General features: G+C 39.4%; 2 protein-coding genes across 3 annotated transcripts in view; one reads left to right on the forward strand and one right to left on the reverse strand.

The window, feature by feature from the left end:
* The window catches only part of DTL (denticleless E3 ubiquitin protein ligase homolog), a 240,656-nt gene that overhangs the window by 88,855 nt on the left and 129,221 nt on the right, over nt 1-22,580 (forward strand). Inside the window, exons 3-4 of one of the 2 annotated variants that reach the window (XM_012459605.3) lie at nt 15,401-15,443; nt 15,547-15,619. Coding sequence is in view for 1 of the 2 variants with exons in the window: in XM_012459602.3 (XP_012315025.1) it covers nt 15,478-15,619 (142 nt within the window). In the remaining variant the exon portion in view is untranslated. Of the gene's footprint in view, nt 1-14,112; nt 15,620-22,580 lie in introns of both variants that reach the window. The other variant, XM_012459602.3, reaches the window with a different exon arrangement.
* INTS7 (integrator complex subunit 7) overlaps nt 4,291-22,580 on the reverse strand; it is an 87,145-nt gene continuing 68,855 nt past the window's right edge. The window contains exons 17-20 of the mRNA XM_064383482.1: nt 15,142-15,274; nt 10,191-10,289; nt 8,367-8,552; nt 4,291-5,708 (exon numbers count right to left, since the gene is read on the reverse strand). Of these exons, the coding sequence (XP_064239552.1) occupies nt 5,421-5,708; nt 8,367-8,552; nt 10,191-10,289; nt 15,142-15,274 (706 nt within the window). The 3' untranslated portion in view covers nt 4,291-5,420. The remainder of the gene's footprint in view (nt 5,709-8,366; nt 8,553-10,190; nt 10,290-15,141; nt 15,275-22,580) is intronic.

The raw sequence follows: 22,580 nt of genomic DNA on the forward strand, positions 1-22,580 counted from the left end.
AAATAGGGCCAAGACGGGCACAGTGGCTCGTGCCTGTAATCCCAGTGCTTTGGGAAGCCAAGGCGGGCAGATCATGAGGTCAGGAGTTCGAGACGAGCCTGGCCAACATGGTGAAACCCCGTCTCTACTAAAAATACAAAAAAATTAGCTGGACATGGTGGCTGGTGCCTGTAACCCCAGCTACTCGGGAGGCTGAGGCAGGAGAATTGCTTGAACCCAGAAGGTGGAGGTTGCAGTGAGCTGAGACCGTGCCACTGCACTCCAGCCTGGGCAACAGAGTGAGACTCTGTCTCAAAACCAAACAAACAAAGATAGGGCCAAGAGGTCATAGAGTCCATTCCTCTGTCTCCAGAGAGGTTCTTGGCAAATGCACTCCTGTGATTGAGCAGGCTTCCTGTCTTAAGGCCCTTCAGAAGCACCCATGAAGCCTGAATGCCTTCTTTTTTCAGTATGTAATTGTTTCCAGAGTTCACCAAGTTTTTTCTTATACCTAACCTAAACTTCTTACTTACATGAAGCAAGCTGCCTTGCTTCTTGCTTTGGTTTTGGGGGGTGGCAAACCCTCCAAAACCTTGTCAGTAGGTAAAGAGTTCTGATCAGTTAGGTATGAAGCACCCATGGTTCATGGGTCTTATGTCCAATAGATTTGATGGTGCAAACTAACTTAGGATATAAGCCCATTTATTTTGCACTTGACCAAGTAAGTCTCAGAAAGAATGACAGGATGTCTGGGTCAGCTCACTGCACTGGTGATACTTCTCCCGTATCTTCCTGGCACACCCCTGGCCCCTCTCCCACTTTCCCAGGAACCAAGACTTCTGCTGACAGGGAAGGCTGAGATGGAAATACCCTCCTCCCAACAGAAAAGGATACATTCCTCTTGAGTCTAAGAGCTTTTAGTCCCTTCTAGGTCCTCGTATGACCTGGAACATCATCCTTCTTTAAGGCAGAGATGACCTGAAATATCACTGTTGTGTAGGGCTGAAGTTCCTGTCCCAGCTGCTCTCTGGGCCACTGGGCCAGGTTGGCCAATCCACCACTGAGGAGGAAGGCAACCAACATCTGCTGGGCACCTGCCAGGCACCAGGCTTTGTGCATGTTATCACATTTAATCTTCACAAGTCTTCAACAGGGTAACTATGAGCCCCCTTTCACAGATGAAGAAGCCAAGGCTCAGAGAGATGTGATGAGAAGAAACAGACTTGGAGAATAGCCAGGTGGCTGATATGGGGTGTGGAGCAGTGAAGACAGCTATTTGTTCCCATTATACAGGACCTGATAACATTAGCCACCATTTATCCACATTTCAGCCAACCCCAGGCTCAGGCAGCTGAATGTACACAATACTGGTCACAGAGAAATAGAAAGGATCATGCTTGGTTAGACCAATCAGGGCCAGGGTGTTTCTGCAGGGTCTGGAGGGACAGATGGGTTTTTCAATGTGGAATAGTTGGTGTCAGGAGAGACTGAATTCTGACTGGAGCTATTTCCCTCTGACCGAAATTTTATGGGAGTTTCCCATCTTCCACAGTAGCAGAGAATTGAAGCAGGTTTAAGATTGCAGTGAGAGGCTGAGATGGGAGGATCGCTTGAACCGAGGTTGAGGCTGCAGCAAGCTATGATTGCACCATTACAATCCAGCCTGGGTAACAGACCCATCTCATTTTTTAAAAGTAAAAATTAAAAGATTGCAATGAGTGGTTTAGGTTGGATGTAAAGGAAAACTCAGTGGGTTGTGAGGAAGGTTAAATACCAAAGGAGACACAGAGCCAGTGAGCCTTTCTGAAGGGCTGCACGGGGAACCGCAGTGGCTCTGACCTGGGGAGTCCCGTCCAAACCCATTCGTTTCTCCTTTCACTGAAGAACATGACCAGCCATGTGAAGAAGCTCAGGCTCACCCTACATAGGGTCAGAATGGGTTTCTCAGCACCCTCCCTCCCATGGTCTCTGCAGGAAAGAGGGAGTGGCGTGGCACTGAACCCCAGAAGCTTGTCCACCACTGTATTCCCAGCACCTGCTATGCTGTATGTATTTGACAAACACCTCATGCATAAATTAAAGGTTACCTTCTCAAAACGGTTTATGCCCTTGCTGGCCCTGCCTTTGGCATAAATCCAGGAAATCTGTGTTCAAATTCCTTCTCTGACAAATGTTGCTGACTGAGCTGCAGTGCTCTGTGATGTCAGCTGAGTTACCTTAGGTGCTCAGGAGTGCTTTCTTTCCATCAGCTACTCCTGGTCAGCTACTTGGGAGTGGGGGGCAGGGGCAATTAGTACTTCAGACAGATTCTCAGGCCTTCTCCTGTGTCAAGGGCCCTGAAGGAGAGATTCCAGATGTGCTCACTCTCAGAACAATTCTAGTCAGGGCTAATATGCTTTTGAGCATCCCAGGGAACATCGTAACCATTGAGTAGGATAGCTCTGATGTTGCTGAGGGGATTCTGTGATTATAGTTATTTCTCCCTAATGCTCCGATACCTTGAAATGTGACACGGAGGGGTTCAAATCATCTAGCAGCCTGGCCAGAAGCAGCAGCAGTTTCTGTAAGGAGATGGTATTTAATTTTTTTTTTTTAAGTATAAACTCCTATCTCCTTGAAGTTAACTATTTTCTTTATACTTTAGGGGCATATCCTTTTTTTTTTGAAATGCTCTGTTGTCCCTTTCTAGCTAACAAGTAGTAGGTACTCAGTTGTTTGAATTACATCAAGAAGAGGCTGAGGAGGAAGGGACATATGTTCTAAATGCTGCAAAAGAAAATGCCAAACGATGGCCAGTTTTTAAATTACTTAAAAGTTGTCTCCTGACTGCTACATACAAGGGGACACTATCAAGAATTTCAGAAATGGCACTGTTTGGTGTTTTGTCTTTTTTTTAAGCCCTCTCCACATTTCCTAAAAATAGGCCTTATTCTGTCCAATGAGACTCCAAGTTGCTTGGGGGCTCTGTCAGTTTCCTTTTGACTCTCCCACCGCCAGCCCAGACTGGCCTCGTGTTGTGCTCTCACAGGGAAAGTCCACCTCCTCCATTTGCATTTTCACATCAGTCCTCACTTCTGCTTCTCCTGTGACCCTCCTAATCACAGGATGTCCGCTTTTGCTAGTGAGTGGGATGTGAAGGCAAAGCACGGCAGGGGCAAGTGTTAACAATTCATCATCACTTTGCTCACCTCACTACACTTTCATGCCATCATGGTGAGATGACATAAACAGAAAGCATCATTAGCTTCACCACTTCCAGTGGGGGTGGAGGGAAACTCCAGGCAGCTCAGCCTATTTTCACCTTCCATGATCTTGGGAAATACGAGAGCTAGACACTGGTATCTTCTCATAATTCCTTAGTGTAATTTAGCTCCATTTTATTTGTCCCTAATCCCCTACTTTAAACATTTTTGACTCATCACTGGAATTCTTTTGCCCAGGCTGGAGTGCAGTGCAAATCTCAAAAAAAAATCCTTTCTGAGTTTGTGCCAGGAGCCCATAATACACCAGGTTAAAAAGTTCATAAACACAGCTATCAAAATCCTATCTTTTAAGAACATAAAATTTGGGAAGTTCTCAAAGGGAACTGATGGATTACAAGATTTGCTTCTTTTTTTGGCGAAGTCTACCTTGAATAGAACCAGAAGCTTGAAATCCACATTGTAAACTTTAATCCTATAAATAACCACTTAATTACAAATAAAAAAGATCTTCCCCAATTTAAGAAACTTTTGTTTTTAGTCTTTCAGTCACTTGATAATAAAACTCTAGGCTGGAATCCAGAAATCCAGTCTAACTCAGTCACTTTACAGACAAAAAACAAAACAAAACCACCCTAAGATGTAGAGAGGTAAAGTGACTTGCCTTGGTCACAGAGCTAAGTCATCAGAACCAAGGGTGGAACCCAGGCTTTCTGATTCAGCTGTTTCCACACCTGGTAAAAGAACAAGGGGTTCTGCACATTTCTTCTGCACTGCTCTGGCAATTGTTCCTAAGGCAGGTGTTCCCAGATGCTGAGATGACTGTGCAGGTTGTGTGAACTGTGTACAACTGAGCTGCATCTAAAGAGATGTCATTCACAGTGGACACCGTGGCTCTGTACACATTTTATGAGAATGTTCTGGCTGTTAGCAGTACAATGGGTTGTGCTCATGAAGGCAAGCAATCTTGGAGAGACCCAAATTGCTAATGACTTCTCAGTCCCAGAGGCCACATGACAAGAGGAAAAAAAAAAACACCTTTCCTTTTTTAACTTACATTCCATTCTCCTTTGAATTAATGTTGATTTTCAAGAGAAAAAGGCAAAACACAAACAAAGAAACTGAGATGTTTATTTAAAAGGGAAATTCCAGGGAAAGTACTCTGCTTTACCTTAGGAGCTGCATCCAGCCAGATTACTTATAGCATCAGTATCTGCAACCATATGATCCCTGATGTTTAGAAATGATAATCCCGAAGCCCTAAATGATCCCCAATCAAGAAGCAGTTAAGTTACATCTAGTACACTGTGTTAAGAAAGTCTATTTTATCATGGTTTTTAACCAATATTAAAATAAGAAAAAAAGAAGAAAAAAGGGGGTAGTTTCTGGCTAACCAGAAAACTCTGTTCCCTGAGCATCCCAACTACCTGACCCTGTTATAAAGAGATTGCTCTCTCTAAACAATCAAGTCTAGCATAACTCATCAAGCAGAAACAAAAGCAATCACCAACCAAAGGAAAAGATCCACCCCTTCTAACTTAAAACATTAAGATATTAAAGGAGTGATTTTTTTCACTTTTAGAACCAATGTGAAATGTCTGTATTATACAGTCGCAGACATATTAGAAAAAAACAAATTATTAATCTTTAATTTTATATGAAATTTCTAGCTGCTCTTTGTGTCAATTAAATATGAAAATAATAAATTAAGATTGCTTTAGCACAGGAAGAGATAGATAGATATGTGGTTGAAATAATATAGCAGGATGTTTCAATACTACTAGACTGTGGGCTTTCATAATCCAGAAGGCTGGATGTTGCAGGGAACACTTTTCAAGTGCATCTATAGGAGGACTCAGGTTCTGCTACCATGGATAAACCTTGTAGTGACTGGTCAGAACTCCCAATGAACATCTCAGAATTCTAGGTCTAACTTAGGCAGCAAATGATGTATTTTGGAAGAGGAGCAGTCAAATTTACTAATTTAATGATCTCAACACGTGACTATTCTTGAAAGAAAAAGAAAAAGCCCGGCAAAAGAAAAGCAGTAATAATAAAATAAGAAAAAACAATCTTTCTGGCCAGGAGCTCAATTATTTTTCAAACAAAATTTTTCCAGAATATTACAAAAATCGATGAATAAATGAACTACATTATAACCTTCATACTTATGCCATATGAAAAACTGTTTCTGCCAATGTGATTGATCGCTTCAAAGTTTGCAGTGTATTCATCCCATGGTTAAAACCGTGTGTAGGCATTGCGCTGCTGCTGTTGCTGTAATGGCTGCTGGGCTTGCTGCTGTTGTAAGCGAATTTGCTGGGAATAAGGGTCTTCCAGGGATTTTACAAATATGGTAGTTCTGGGACCAGTTTTCCACACTATACCATTGGCATCTTTCACTGAAGATTCTACTGTAATGTTGTGTGTTCCAAGGATAGCAAAGTTCAACAGAAATTGAGTACTGAAGTAATCATTATGAGGTTCAACCCTTTGCTCCATCTCATTGGTCATGTTGTCAATGGGTATCTGGAATGAAACAATTGTTAAATAACAATGGCTAACATTTATTCAGTGCTTACTATGAGTTAGGCTCTGTTTTAAGAGCTCATTTAGACCATGCAATCAAAAAGTAGGTACTGCTATCATCCTTGCTTCACAGATTAGGAGTCTGAGGCAGACAGGTTAAGTAATTTCTCCAGAAGTCACATGATTAGTGAATTGAGTAGGAATCTGAACTCAGGCAGGCTACCTCCAGAGCCTACACTCGGAACTATTAAGTGATGCTCCTCACTGTCCTTGGGTAGAATGAGCTCCCAGAGCTGTTTACAGTCCCTTCACATGCTAGCCTTTCTTCCTTGCTTAGTCAACCCATCTCTAAACCTCTGTCTTTCTTTAGACTGTGAAGAGATATTCTGAAGAAACAGGATGAAATCACCTGTTCCAGAGAGTTTAAAATCTAAGAGACTAAAAAAGAACAAAACACTAAGCAAAATTAAGTTAGGTTTCCTCCCTAGTTAGTCTGATTTTTATTACTTAAACAACGTAGTGATTCCTTACTCCTTTAATGAATTAACAATTTGTACACTGCTCATTTAATAATCAGTGTCTTGTTCAGACTGGAAGTACAGTATGTTATAAAACACAGATTTACAGGCTCATTCATTTATTCTGCCAGACTTTCATGCCTCTGTTCTTCAAAGACCAGAATAAAATCTGCTGATGTACTCTTACCTGTACCCAAGATGAAATGTGTCAAGAGATAGACTTATTCTGAGAATGCACATAAAGGTGATCTTAATGTGTATTTAACCAAATTGCTCTAGGTTTATGTGCATGTTTCTGTGGTGTAATTAATTATATAAATGTGCCCTGCAGCTCTGTGTCTCAAGGAGCAGTTACCATGTCATTTTTCCATAGATATTTATCTGTAACATTATTGAACTGACATTACCAACCAATTCAAGATCTTAGAATTATTTATAGTATAGGTATTTTTTCACATTTATCCTTTGTACAGTTTTTATTTCCCTAAAGAATAAGCCTACCAAAGAACTTCCTTAAAAGGACCAGAAATAGGCCAAGGCAACCTGATCACCCTGAATGGATGGCTGTATTTTAAGCTGAGAACTCACTGTGAATAACATTGCAGTAATCATGTTATTACATCGCTTATTATATCAGCTTCCTGACTTTAATCAATGCCTCTTGAGAGGTAAGTCAACAAGCAGAAGACCATACCTTCTACTAGGTTTAAATGTAGTTTCTTCACAGTAGAAATTATATGCAAGGAACAAAGAAAATCACGGTTACTACTGTTTCAGATTCAAAGTGAAGAGAGAGCTGCAGACAGGGATAAATTATGTAAATTCTCATTACAACCTTCTGTGATAGCAGATACCCGATTTTAACAGTTGTACTCTAAATATAGTAAATAATTTTTTCATCATTCACAAATTATTGAGTGGCTACATAAGGCACCATGCTTTATGGCATAGAAGTTAAAACAGGAAAAGAGGAGAATGAAGGCTAAACCATGTTAGAGTGGACAAAAAGTGCCAGAGTGAAAGGAACTTACCATAGTTAAGAAAGTAATAACGGTTTAAGAAAGTAGTAATAGTTTAGAACCAGACCATCCCTTGGCTTTTCAACCTAAAACCTCCGAGGATAATTTTATACCTTCACTGATACCCCCACCCCTTCCATGCTATGCCACAATAAACCTGGACACAGCCAATCTGGGCATCTGAACAACTTTGCTGCTACAACTGTAGACTTGATCCCTTACTTCATTTACTGTGGATAAACCACCAAGGAATTAGAAATAAATGTCTAAAGCAAGGAACATTTTTCATTTGGAACACTGGCATTTCATGGGCACAGATTCAGCATCTTAGCTCTGACTAACAATGTAAGCCTAATTCAGGTTAATACTTATCTATATCTTGACTTCACAAAGCAGCAAATCCCTAGAGTTATACTCTTAAAAGATTTTACTTTATCTGATCATTTTATATAAATGCTATATACTTTTTTTTAATGCTAAAATTTACTTAAAATGGAGAAAACTAAATAGATGTGTATTTTTTGTGGAGCGGGATTGGGTGAGTTAGGGAGACACTTATTTTCCAACTTCCAGCGTTTGAAGGGACCTCCTGATGTGGGAGGGACCTTTCATTAGATTAATATTACTGGCCTAGCAAGGAGGAGCTGAGTCTTGCTGATGGGTGAGTTTCTGGGCAGGAACCAGACATGATGGGAAGGTAAGCACTTGCTCTTTCTCTTCTATTTTGGGCACCCAACTCCTCGTGCCCTGCCATACATTTTATGGGGACAGGCTCTCATATGTACTGGCTGAGGCTAGGTGGGAAAATCCAATTCAGGGGTCTCAAGTTAGAAAGTCCTTGCTGCCAGGCATCAGACTTAGGTTTTCCCACAGCTCTAACAGAAATAAAACTCATACTTTGATCTCTGTCTGGATGCTTTGTCTCTATTAACTGGTTCAGGGAGAGAAAAGAGAAGTGTTGTTTATCAGCCCCTTCAAGCCCCAGTGTAGACCTTTAATTTATGACCATCTGATCCCTTTGGAGGTGTAACTGCAATCTGCTTCACCATGAAAAACACTGGAAAACTTCCAAGAATGAGCTCATAGTCTCCTATCACAATTCTGCCTCTTTTCTAAATTACCTTGTAGTCTTGTCCGGATTTACTCTGCAGGGTGGAAGAAACATTCAGACAGACAGACTGAATTTTGCGAAAGAGTCCTGGTTTAGATCCGTGCTGAACCACTCCCTCTACCTTTAGCGCCAGCTGCTGGTTATTCTGGACAGCAATGGGCTCTGCAGGGTTCCGGGGCGATGGTGACAGAGCAAGCTGAAATGCCAACACTCAAATAAATGCCAACAACCAAGAGCAAGCTTCCTTCCAACAAAAACATGTCTGTGCGAATCACTAGTTACAGGTTAACACATTTGTGTGTTCACTCCCCGACCCCAACACGACCTGACTGTGCTGGGACAAGACAGATGCACCTTTAAAGTGCTTCCTTCTAAGTATCACTGTGGTTTTCATTCCAAACCTCAGTTCTATTTGAGGGTAATAGAGAATTAGAGAAAAGCAAAGGCACTGTTCTCCCGATTTCTGTGGTGAGGCATTTCTTTGCCAATGAACCACTTCTAGTAGGGAAATGCATTATGTAAATTTTCATTACCTAAGAGCTGCTCTCTCTTTGGTCTTAGGTAATTTTAGATAAAAGAAATTCAAATGTAAATGAACTTGAAGTTCCAGGATTACCTACATGATGAAGTCGCTGTGCTATAAAAAAGTCAATATCCACAAATGAATCAAATGACATTTTTAACCTCTCAGTTTTTCTTTAAAAATGTATTAAAAATCCCAAATACACATCAATTACAGAAAGCTCAAGTCTTGCTAAATGAAAACATGGAAGAAATTTGAGTCTTTTTGATAATGTTGTTGAACTACTAAACTTATCAACCCTGGAGACATCCTACTTTAGGTCTTACCTAGATAATCAATCTTCCTCATTATTCTGGTCATTTTGAAATGGAATGCTCTAATATTTGTAATCAAAAGCATTTGCATGGATGCAGAAGTTCACTGAAGACATTAACTGACACGGACAATTCAGGAAATCTCTCAGAAATGACAATTTTCTTCCTTTTCCAACAATTTCATTTTCTGAATCAAAAATAGCTTTTGAATTGTGAGTGGCTTAAATATTTCAAATTACTAATGCTACTCACTGGTAAGTCTCTCAAAACATGTTACTCAAAGGCAAAAGTACTTTGGAAGTAGAACTGGTGACAGTTTACTAGACCTGATTCATTCTAAGTTGGGTCTGAATAGACAGCTCAAGATCCTTGCAGGCGACTGTGATAAATCACTAATTTATTCCTGGAGGTAAGAGACAAACAACAGCGCTCCAGTTACCCAAATGCCTATCTTTTAGCATTTGGCACCAACAATTAAAAAGGGAGAGAGTTTAACTCTCAAATCCATTCCTTTCACCAAACCACTTGATAAAGGAGAGAAATGGCTTACAACCAGGTTTTATCAAAACCAAAGATAGGCCAGGTACTGTGGCTCACACCTGTGTCCCAACACCTTGGGAAGCAGAGGCGGGTGGATCACTTGAGGTCAGGAGTTCCTGACTAGCCTGGCCAACATGGTGAAACTCCATCTCTACTAAAAATACAAAAATTAGCTGGGCATGGTGGCAGGTGCCTATAATCCCAGTTACTCAGGAGGCTGAGGCAGGATAATCGATTGAACCCAGAGGTCGCAGTGAGCCAAGATCACACCACTATACTCCAGCCTGGGCGACAGAGTGAGATTCTGTCTCAAAAAAAAAAAAAAGAAAAGAAAAAAAAAACCAAAACACACAACAAACCAAAGGTAACACACTAAAGTGTAGCTACATCCTACATAATCCTCAGAAGACACCTGGTTTTAAAACCTATATTAACCTTAGTATTCTCTGAATATTACCTTGATGCTAGTAGACTGTAGTTTCTGGAAAAAATATCTCTGGAAAGAAAGGGGAACTTTCAGCAAAGCAATGATGGCATTGCAGAGGCATGCTGTATGCTGGGGGAAAAAAAAGAAACTAAATCAAATAAAAATAAATTTTCAAATTTCATCAAGTGATACATTCAGTATAAAACTACAAATGCTCATGCAGATTATTATAAATGTACATACCAATCAAGAAATAGGCACAACATCCAGGAACTGTGTATACATACTAAATCATTCATGTCAAGAATCACAATTACAGATTTATACTTTATTGTGAAGTATATTCAATAAAATATAAATGACAGAAATGAGAAAAGCCAGTCCTCAAGATCAAGCAATAGGCAAATTTCACATTTCTACAGCGCTTAGAACCATTAGACGTATTAAACAATTGTAGTAGATACTAAAATACAGAGTAACTATCACATGGCAGAGTATGATAAATAGTACGGTAAAGAAGCTTGAGCATTTTGTAGGACTTAGCTTTGAGCTGGCTCATTCTTTCATCCCATCTCCACTAGGTGGCTTCTTTGTCTCTATGGCCATTGGTCCTCACAGAGTAAGCAATGGTAGAAACAGTAGAATTCATATGAAAGAGGACTATATCATCAGGGAATCCTGACACTTTAATAAAATACCTTATTTCTCAAATCTGTTTCACACATTTAACTGAGTTTTGAAAATCCCAGCATGACTGCAGAGGTACAGAAACACTGCAGAGAATATTCTGAGCCTTAATCATAGAATCAGAATTTAAGAGTTCAAAGATACTTTAAAGATTAACCAGTTTAATCATCAATATTGCTGATGACACAGGTCACACAGATAGGTAATAGAACAAGCCGGGACTAGAATCTAGGTTACCTGACTCTTCAGTGATTTTCTTCCATATCACCGATGATTTGCAAACTTAAAAGAAAACTGAAAGCATCATCAGAACACTTTCAACTCCTGCTTGGTCTACTATCCCCTCCTCAGTCTACTCCCGACTTGGTGGCCTCCTAAGGCACCACAGGTTAAAACCTGCTGCATGCACCATGTGGTATGCTGCCTGTCCCTCTAAGCTCTTGCTTTCAAGCAGAGTGTCACCTAGTTGCTCATGCTGTAAACATCTTTGAGTTGGGTGTTAAGGCTAAAAGTCAGAAAATTCCGTTCCTTACTGGGTTCAGGCAGTGGAACATTTTGTGCCCAATAGACTCAGTACAAATGCCAGGTCTATTACCTGAGATAATCACAACAAAGATTTAAAGACATTGGTTCTATTTCTTCAGATTTCCTCCAACAAGTAATCTATAAAGTATATGCAGGAACATCCACCTTTGGTGGACCTCTGATGCCACAATAGTGTTTAAGGAGAGAAACATCTTGAAGGGTAGACTCAGAGGACAAGTGACTTCAGGCTGTTTTCAGGCAGAAAGCCACCATTTTGCCTTTTAAAAGAATGGTGCAGGTTTTGCAATACCTCCTTGGAAAAATGTGGAGTACCTCTGAGGTCAACAGCCTCAGGATCAGTAAACCAGCAGAAGGATGATGTTAACGCTCTCTTAACTGTCAATCCAATGGACACTTTAGTCTTTCTATTTTCTGACATTTCTGTGGCACCTGATAATGCTTTTCCTTCCATGAAATTCCACCTAATAGTCACTATCCTTACTTATTTCTGATTCTTCCTTTCACCATCTTCTTTCTGAAGAGCCTCTTATGTGTCCCTTAAAGTTGACGCTCTCCTAGTCATCTTCTCTTCTCAATTCAAGTATTTTTCATAGGCAATTCTCCCCACTCCTATGACTTTAAGAACTTCTATGTGCAGATCACCTTATATGCATCCCAGTCCATCTTTCTTCCAACTCCAACCTATTTATTATCCAACTGCCTAAAAACGGCAACATGTCTGAAAATAAAAACTTCATCTTCTATCATCTCTCTATATTCTCTCAGTAAAGGATCAATCAGTTGTGTAACTAGTCATTCAAGTTGGAAACCTGGAAGGCATGTCTCCATCGTCTCATGTCTAGTTAAAAAAAGAGAAAATTCAGCCTTGAAAATATTTTCACTAAATACCTCTCATCTCTATCTGTTTTTCTCATTCTACTGCCATTTTAGTAATTTATTCCTTACTTTGGATGACTGAAAAAAACCTTGTAGTCATTCTTTCCTCTAATTTCACACCCTAACAGCATTTCCTGCTTTGCTTCTATGTAACAATAATATACAAAAGCACTTCTCTCTCCCAACCATTTAAAATTTCTAAGAAGCCCCCCAATGCCCAAGAACAAAGTCCAAACTCCTTAATACTGTGTTCAACGCCTTTTGTCACCTGGCCGCTGGCTACCTCTCTGATTTCATCTCTCTAGTCCCTAGCCTGTACGTTACACTGCAACAATAACAAACTGTTCCTAGAAGACACCATGCTATTTCATGCCTCTGCTTTTGAACATGTTCTCTGCCTGAGATTCCTGAACCCTTCTTATCTGTCTGGAAAACTCATATACAAAGATATCTTCTCTCTCAACTGCACCACCAATCCATTTTTCCTATCTTTCGATGTGAATTACTCTCTTTTTTGTATTACATCACTACTTTGTGCAGAATTCTATTAATGCACATGTATTGTATTGTATTTGTTTATAAAATCTTTCTTTCTTAGACTGTGGACAATCTGAGGGAAGATCCTGTGTCTTTGTCATTTTTCTATTCCTACGATCCCATAAATACTTGTTGAACTGAATTTGGAGGCTCAAAAAGTATCAAATCTATAAAATACAAGTTGGAAATGGAGAAAAAGGGAAATAACTTTTATTTTTATTTATTAATTTTTTTTTTGAGACGAAGTTTTATTCTTGTTGCCCAGGCTGGAGTACAATGGCACAATCTCGGCTCACTGCAACCTCTGCCTTCTGGGTTCAAGTGATTCTCCTGCCTCATCCTCTTGAGTAGCTGGGATTACAGGGCTCACCATCACGCCTGGCTAAGTTTTGTGGTTTTGGTAGAGACAGGGTTTTACCATGTTGGCCAGGTTGGTCTCGAACTCCTGACCTCAGATGATCCGCCTGCCTCAGCCTCCCAAAGTGCTGGGATTACAGGCATGAGCCACTGCACCAGGCTGGGAAATAACTTTTATTTACCACTCTTTATATGAGAGCACTGTACTAGGCAATAAGCATTATTTCATTTAAACCTTACAGTAATCCTATGAGGCAGGCATCTTTTCCTCTTCATATATAAGGATGTTGAGTAATGTGCCCAAAGTCGCAGAGCTGCTCAGTGGTAATGCCAGAATTTGTACCTAGTTCTGAATCAGCCTAGGATCCTTTTTTCTGTACTGTATTTTCTCCTGGGAAGAAAATTCCCATTCCATTATATATGGTGTGATTCAATTCCATCAAAATGAAGTTTCTGTTTAGCATCTATTTCATTTTTTAGGATGAAGCTTAGAGGAATGTGAAAATAACAACTGTCTCACACAGATATATTTCCTTCAAAGACTGTCTTTCACTCTCCCTTAGCAAACAATGTCACTGTCAAACAGCTGTCAATTTGATTCAGTAAATACTATTGACAATTTTACATGGAAAGCAGTATGTCAAGAGAACTGTCCATCTTTAGATCTAACCTAACTCTTTAATGACACATTCTATTTATTCTAAAACACTGGTTAAAGCACAAAAGTACAGAATGAGAAGAGCAGCAGCAGGAGAAGATAAACTCTCCAAGAGGTAAAGTTCAAAGACTGGGGATTGTAGATTGAATGTTTGTGTTCCCCCAAATTCGTATGTGGAAGCCCTAACCCCCAAAGTAATGGCATTTGGAGGTGGGCCCCCATGATGGGATGAGTGTTCTTAAAGAAGAGGAAGAGTGACCAGAGCTCTCAATCTCTCCCTACCGCGTGAAGACACAGTGAGAAGGTGGCTATCACAAGGGCCAGGAAGAAAGCCCTCACCAGGAACTGAATCTACTGGCACCTTGATCCTGGACTTCCCTGCCTCCAGAACTGTGAGAAATAAATGTCTGTTGTGTAAGGCACCAAGTCTATGGCATTTTGTTATAAAACCTGAGCAGAGACGCTGGGAAATGGTCAGACAGGGAGGAGAAATTGAGTGAGAGTATGTCAGCCTGTCCTGTGACTGGTAAATCAGGAGAGAAGATTTAATAAAGGGTGAGCGCTCTGAGAAGTTCTTAGGAACTGCCAAAGGCAGCAGGGATTCAGCAAGCTAAAAGCTGAAGAGTGTACTAACAGGCATTAATGTCATCTCCTGGTAGGAAATGATTCATTGCCAATCAGACAACAAGCCAGTTCTTTCTGTTTCAATTGGCCAGTGGTTCTCCCAACCATGTCAGCATGAGAGTATATAAAACTACTAATGCCTGGGCCCCAATTCCAGAAATGGTCAGGGATAAGGCCTGTATATTAATGTAGTTTTTTTGTTTTTGTTTTTGTATTTTTAAATGTTTAAAAGAGACGGGGTTTCACCATGTTGGCCAGGATGGTCTCGACCTCCTGACCTTGTGATCTGCCCACCTCGGCCTCCCAAAGTGCTGGGATTACAGGCGTGAGCCACTGTGCCCAGCCTGTAGTTTTTAAAAAGCCCTCAAAGTAATTCTAATTGTAGCCTGGGTTGAGAATTACTGCAACTTCAGTTAAGTTGTTAAAAAAAGAAAAAGCAGCTTTATTTGCATTCTGGTAGAGCAGATTTTATATATTAATGTAGCTATGTAGCAGCTAGAGATGTGCTAAGTGCTTTCATGCATTATCTAATTTACTCCCCACTACAATGCTGTGAGGTAGGTATTAACCCTGTTTTATAGATAAGGAAAACAGGCACAGTAAGGTTAATTTGTTGAACTCATACGGTAAGTACCAGAGATGTATGAAAAACCTACTTCCATACAATAAAAGCTCAATAAAACAAATGCCACTTGCCATATAAGAAACAGGGGTATATTTCCGATTGAGTGATTCTACCTCCTCCAAGACATGATTATATACAGACATCATTCTTCTTTCATATTCACTATCAGCATGGGCTGTTCCAGTAGATCCATATTCCTGGAAACTGAAGTAAAGGTCAATATTCATTAATCCATCAAAATAGCATGGCTATTTAATGCCTACATGTATCAGGTACTTTCAACATATTTTCATTTAATTTTTAAAATAACGAAATTATTTCCATTTATAGGTGAGAAAACTGAGGCTAAGAGAGGAATTAAGGCTAGGAGAGGGTAAGTAGTTTGCCTACAGTCATGTAGCTAGTAAATGGCGAGCCAGAATTCAAACCCAGATATGACTTCAAATTATGTAATTCTTAATCTCTTTGGTTGCCAGGAAATAAGTGTTACTGCCATAGATGAAAGAGACATAAGACATCTGAAAAGGGGACTATCAATAAAGCCAGCAAGTAAGTACCAAATTATCAATAAAGATATATACTAACAGGTTAGATACATAAATTAACAGGTAGGAACATGGAGGAATGTCACAGAAGAAAATGGTCTTGAACATATAAGTAGGTAAGTAAGACAGGTAAACTTTGAAGAGATGGAAAGTACAGAACATTCATGGCTAGGGAAATGGAATGAATCTAAAGCATGGAGATGAAACACAGGCATGTTCAGAAGACAGTCTGTATACACAGCAAGTTGGGATAAGTTTAATTAACCTCAGTTTCTTCCTTTTTCCTTTACTGCTTCAAACCCCTGCACACTTCTGAAAATATTTCTAAGTGAAAAAAGGCATTTCTAACTAAACTTTTGAAAATACAATGTAAGCAAATATGCTGGGCATAACACTACTCTTATTATTCCCTACTATCATTTTAATGCCTACTATGCATAAGGCATTTCAACCAGGTATTTTATATGTATCAGTTCATTTAATCTTCACAAATACTCTGGGAAACAGGCATCATTATCTACCTGTAGTTTATGCATATGTGGCTCACTGAGATGATATATACATTCACAGAGCTAGGAGTGACTGGTGAGGGATTCATGTTCGTATCTGCTGGGCTCCAAAGCTCTGTTTCCTGCTCTGTACTATATTTTAAGTTCCATTAAGACAAGAACTGAAGCTCATTTTTGTGATGGACTTTAAGGACAACTAAATTACATAAAAGACTTGCTAACAAAACCATTCATTTCTAGGTGTAGGCAACCACAGATTTGCTTTTTATCTCTGTAAATGAGATTTGTTTTCTAATAGTTCATATAAATAGAGCCATACAATACATACTCTTTTGTGTATGGTATGGAGTAAGGAAGATTTATTTTTTCCCTTTTATATATTTAGTTGTTCTAGCACAATCTGTTGAAGACTATTCTTTTCCCATTTAATTATCTTGGCATCTTTGACAAAAATCAAGTTATTACATACCCATTTCCAGACACTCCACCTTACCCTTAAGCCATCATCCCATTGTCTTAATTACTATAGGTTTAAACTAAGTCTTGAAATCAGTAATTAAGTCTTCCCACTTTAGTTTTTCTCATTTATTTTGCAATATGGTAAAGCACATGAATTGATGTTCTAATGTTAACCCAACCTTGCATTCCTGGGATAAACCCTAGTTAGTCTTAATGTATTATATTGATATATATTGTTGGACTGAATTTGTTCATGTTTTGTTAAAATTTTTTGTCTATGCTAATAAAGAATATTTAAATTTGTCCTATTCACCTAAGGAAATTTCTTGGCACAAAGCTATTCTTCCCTTATGCTTTTAATATCTTTAAAATTTGTATTGATGCTACTATTTTATTTCTAATATTAGTGATTTATTTATTTTTCTTGCTCACACCAGTTAGTTTTATCAATTTTATTAATCTTTTCAAAGAACCAGCTTCTGGTTTCACTGATTTTCTCTACTGGCTGCTTTCACAGCATGTTTTTGAGGGCACTCATGGTTTCTATGTGACCTACTGAATGATCAACAGGTCATTCATCTTTATTACTGAGTATACTCAGCATTCTAATTGTGGATATACTACAATTTGTTTATCCATTAGCCTACTGAGAGACACTTGGGTTTTTCCAGTTTTGTTATTATGAATAAAGCTGCTGTGAACATTTGTGTATATGTCTGTGTGGAAATATGTTTTCATTTCTCTTGGGTAACATATAGTAGGAGTAGAATTGGTGGTCATATGATAAATGTATGTTTAACTTTATATGACACTGTTAAACAGTTTTCCAAAGTGGCTGTATCATTTTGTATTCCCAACAATATATTACTATGAATTCAAGCTACTCCACATCTTCACTAACATTGTATACTGAAGGTCTTTTTGGTCTTAGCTGTTCTAGTGTGAGTAGTATCTCATTGTGATTTTAATTTCTCTAATGACTGATGTTAAGCATCTTTTCACGTGCCTACTGTATATTAATACATCTTCTTTTCTGAAGTGTCTAAAACTCCTACCAATTTTTAAAAATTGGATTGTCGGCCAGGCGTGGTGGTTCACGCCTGTAATCCCAGCACTTCAGGAAGCCGAGGTGGGTGGATCACCTGAGGTCAGGAGTTCGAGACTAGCCTGGCTAACATGGTGAAACCCCATCTCTACTACTAAAAATACAAAAATTAGCTGGGCGTGGTGACGCACATCTGTAATCCCAGCTACTTGGGAGACTGAGGAAGGAGAATTGCCTGAACCCAGGAGGTGGAGGCTGCAGTGAGCCAAGATTGTGCCACTGCACTCCAGCCTGGGTGACAGATTGAGACTGTGTCTCAAAAAAAAAAAAAATTGGATTGTCGAGTTGGTGTTCTTAATAAAACAATGTTTCAATAAAAGTCTTTTGACAGAATGTTTTGAGAATATTTTCTTGCTGTTTGTAACCTTTTTCACTTTTTAAATGACATCTTAACAAAAGCAGATTTAAAAGTTTAAATCTAATTCAGAAAATTTTTCTCTTATGGTAACTGCTATTTGTGTCCTATGAAATCAAAATCATAACCAACCTCAAGATCATGAAGAGGTTTTCCAATGTCATCTTCTAGAAAATTTGGAGTTTTATATTTTGGTCTGTGATTCATTTGGAATTAACTTTTGTGTATGCTATGAGGTAAGGTTACATTTTTTTGCCCCAATATAGGTATCTAGTTGTTTGTTTCGAATTCACTGATAGCAGTCTTTACTATTTGCATCCTTTTAATTACTTTGGGTTTAATTTGCTTTCTTTTCCTAATTTCATAAAGTAGAAACTGTGATTATTGATCTTAAACTTTCTTTTATATATTTAAGCATTTAAATCTATAAATTTCTCTTTAAGTTCTACTTATCCCACAAATTAGCTGCATCCCGCAAGTTTTGTGGCATGTTCTCATTTTCATTCAGTTTAACATGTTTTCTAATTTCCTTTGTAATTTCTTGGCCTACTGGATTTAGAAATGTTTAATTTCTAAATACTTGGAAATTTTTCAGAAATCTTTCTTCTTTTCTAATTTAATTATGTCAAATAACATATTTGATTTCAATGCTTTTGCATTTATTAAAACTTGTTTTATGGCCCAATATATGGTTTATCTTGGTAAATGTTCCAAATGCACTTGAAAAGATGTGTGCTGCTGCAGATGACGTATAAATGTCAACTAGGTAAGGTTGGTTGATAGTATCGTTCAAGTTACTATCAACCAGAAGGAAGTGGTGAAATCTCCAACTGCAACTCTAGATTTGTGCATTTCTCCTTCAACTCTGTCAGTTTTTGCTTATATATTTGGAAGACCAGTTAGTAGGCCTGTAATACTGAAGATTATGTCTTCTGGATGAACTGATCTTTCATCATGATGAAGTATACCTCTTTCTCACTACTGACAGCCCCTATCTTGAAGTCTACTTTGTATAATATTCATATGGCCACTACAGCTTTCTTAGGAGGGTTTGCATATTATATCCTTTTCCATCCTTTTATTTACTTTTAACCTATGTCTTTATATTCAAAATGGATTTCCTGTAGTAAGCATATAGTTGCAATTTTCTTTTTAAATCCAGCCTATCTCTGGCTTTATTTAGAGTAAGACCATACACATTTATTGTAATTACTGGTATGAGTAGGTTTAAGTGTACCATCTTTTGTTTTCTACTTTTTCTATCTGTTCTCTGTTCCTCTTTTCCTCTTTCTCTGGCCTCTTTTGGATTAACTGAGTATTTTAGTAATCCACTTTATGCCTCTACTGGCTTGTTTTATTTCTTGGTGGCTGCTCTAGAGTTTAAAATACCCTCAGTTTATCAAAAGTTACTGTCAAATGATATACTAATAAATATAAGATTCTTACTACTATATCCTCCCCTTGTCTTATTTCATATATTTTACTTCTATATGTTATAAACTCCTAAACATTTTTCTATAAATGGCCAATTATTTTTTAAAAATTAAAAATAAAACATTTGCCATTTGTAATGCTCCTTATTCAGTTTTGTAGGTCTGAGTTTATATCTGAAATAATTTTCCTTCAGCCTAAAGAACTTCCTTTATCATATCTTGTAGTACAGATCTGCTGATGGCAAAATTTATCAGATTTTGTCTGAAAATGTCTTTATTTAACCTTAATTTATTGAAGAATATTTTTCCTAAATATAGAATAAGTTAACATTTTTTTTTCTTCCAGGACTTTGAAGATACTGTTCCAATTGTCTTTTGGCTTGCAGTATTTCTGATGAGAAATCAATAGACATTCTGATCTTTTTTCCCTTCTAAATAATGTCTTCTTTCTCTTAAAAAAATTGTTCTCTTTATCATTGGTTTCCAGCAATTTGATTATTCCGTGTACCTTGCTCTGAGTTTATGTTTTCCCTGCTAGAGATTCATTAAACTTCTTGACTCTGTGGGTTTACATGCTAATTAAATACAAAAGACTTGTAGCCATTTAAATGTTTCTGTTTCCCCTTTCCCTCTTTCTAGGATTCCAGTTACATGCATAAGTCTAAATGACATTATCCCACAGGCCAACTTTGACTCTTCTTTTTTTTTTTTTTTTTTTTTTTGAGACGGAGTCTTGCTCTTGTTACTCAGGCTGGAGTGCAATGGCGCGATCTCGGCTCACCGCAACCTCCGCCTCCTGGGTTCAGGCAATTCTCCTGCCTCAGCCTCCTGAGTAGCTGGGATTACAGGCACACACCACCGTGCCCAGCTAATTTTTTTGTATTAGTAGAGACGGGGTTTCACAATGTTGACCAGGATGGTCTCGATCTCTCGACCTCGTGATCCACCTGCCTCGGCCTCCCAAAGTGCTGGGATTACAGGCTTGAGCCAGACTCTTCATTTTTTCAGCCTTTTTTTTCCTCTGTTCCAATCTGGGTAGAGAAATTTAAACTGCTTTGTTGATTATATTCTCTTTGAGGGAACTGACATTGGAAACTCAGGACTTACTAGATTGAAATTATAGACAGTGTAAATTCAAGAGCTGGGCAAGATGGCTGACTAGACACAGTCAGGTGGAACAGCTGCCACCAAGGGACCAGGACAATTGGTGCTCTCCTAACAGATCTTTAGATCTTTAGAGGGAAGGCACTAAGAGTGGACAGAGGAAAAGCACAGAAGCTGGGCTAAAGGGGAGGAGGCTGGGACCCCTGCATGGGGATATTAGATATTACACCGGGGGAACAGTGAGTTGAACTGGCATAAAACAACCAGCTACTGCCATGGGCCTCTGGAATTCCACAGGAAGAGATTGCTCAACCACTGTGAGTTGGCACGGAGAGCTCCTGTGCCAACAATGCCCTGGGAGTGATACTAGGCATGAAGAACAGTGGACCTTCCCCTGTCCTAAGCAGCCACCTCCACCTGCTAAGAGGGCACACACAGTCCTGTATCCGCCAGCGCCAAGTCCCTATGCTTATACTACCTACCAGTGCCATGGCACACACAGTCACCAGCAGGGCTCCCCTATACCCCTCCCCCAGGAAGCTGTGCTGCCTCTGCTGCTGCTGTGAAGGCCCAAAGGCTGGCATCCCAGACCAGCTAGCATCCTGCTACAGTGGGCAAGTGTGCATCCTGCTATGCTGCTGCTGCTGCTGCTGGCATGTGAAACTGAGGATGGATCCTGCCGCCATCACCCTATAAAACGCTTTGACTAGCACCACCCATTGGAGTGTCATAGCCAGTGGCCCTGGAGCACCTTGGCCCCTTACCCAGTGCAGTCAGTTTCTAACCTCAAGGAGCCAGAGAACAAAGTCGGGGCTGATACCAGCTCCCAAGAGCAGGCAGTCCAGGAGTTATGAGCTGAGCCTCGGCTCCCTAAAATCTTCCAGAAATGAAGCCAGTTGACTAAATCTACCGTATATGACAATCAAACTCTCAGGGTCATCGCACAGGAGAAAAGAAAAAAAAAAAAAAACATGCAAAGAACAGCAACTTCAAAGGTGGAAGGATCATCAGCCCACAAAGACGAGAAAGAACCAGCGCAACAACTTTGACAACTCAAAAAGCCAGAATGCCTTCTTTCTGCTGAATGACTGCAGTAACTCTCCAGCAAGGGTTCTGAACTGAGCTGAAATGGCTGAAATGACAGAAATAGAAATCAGAATATGGATAGGAATGAAGATCATCGAGAAGCAGGAATACACTGAAACCCAATCTAAGGAAGCTAAGAAGCACAATAAAATGATACAGGAGCTGACAGACAAAAATAGCCAGTATAAAAAAGAGAGTAACCAACTTGATAGAATAGAAAAACATACTGCAATAATTTCACAATGCAATTCTTAGAATTAATAGCAAAGTAGACCCTATGGAAAGAATCACAGAGCTCGAAGACAGGCTTTCTGAGTAAGACAAGAATAGAGAAAAACCACCTTGGGAGGCTGAGATGGGTGGATTGCTTGAGATTAGGAGTTTGAGACAAGGCTGGCCAACATGGTGAAATCCTATCTCTACTAAAAATACAAAAAAAACTTAGCCAGGTGTGGTGGCGCATCCCTGTAATCCTAGCTACTCGGAAGGCTGAGGCAGGAAAATTGCTTGAACCTGGGAGGCAGAGGTTGCAGTAAACTGAGATTGTGCCACTGCGCTCCAGCCTGGGCGATAGTGAGACTCTGTCTCAGAAAAAAGAAAAAAAGAATAGAGAAGAAAGAATAAAAAGGAATGAACAAAACCCCCGAGAAATAGGGGATTATGTAAAGAAACCAAATCTACAACTCACTGGTGTCCCTGAAAGAGATGGGGAGAATGGAAGCAACTTGGAAGACATATTTTAAGATATCATCCACGAGAACTTCCCCAACCTAGAAAAAGAGACCAACATTCAAATTTAGGAACTGCAGAGAAACCCAATAAGATACTTCACAAGATCATCCTCAAGACATGCAATCATCAGATTCTCCGAGGTTGAAACGAAAAAAAAAAAAAGGCAGCTAGAAAGGTCAGGC

This window comes from Aotus nancymaae, unplaced genomic scaffold, assembly GCF_030222135.1.
Source record: "Aotus nancymaae isolate 86718 unplaced genomic scaffold, 86718_ANA_hifiasm-v0.15.2.pri h1tg000032l_0, whole genome shotgun sequence".
NCBI classification, from domain to species: Eukaryota; Metazoa; Chordata; class Mammalia; order Primates; family Aotidae; genus Aotus; species Aotus nancymaae.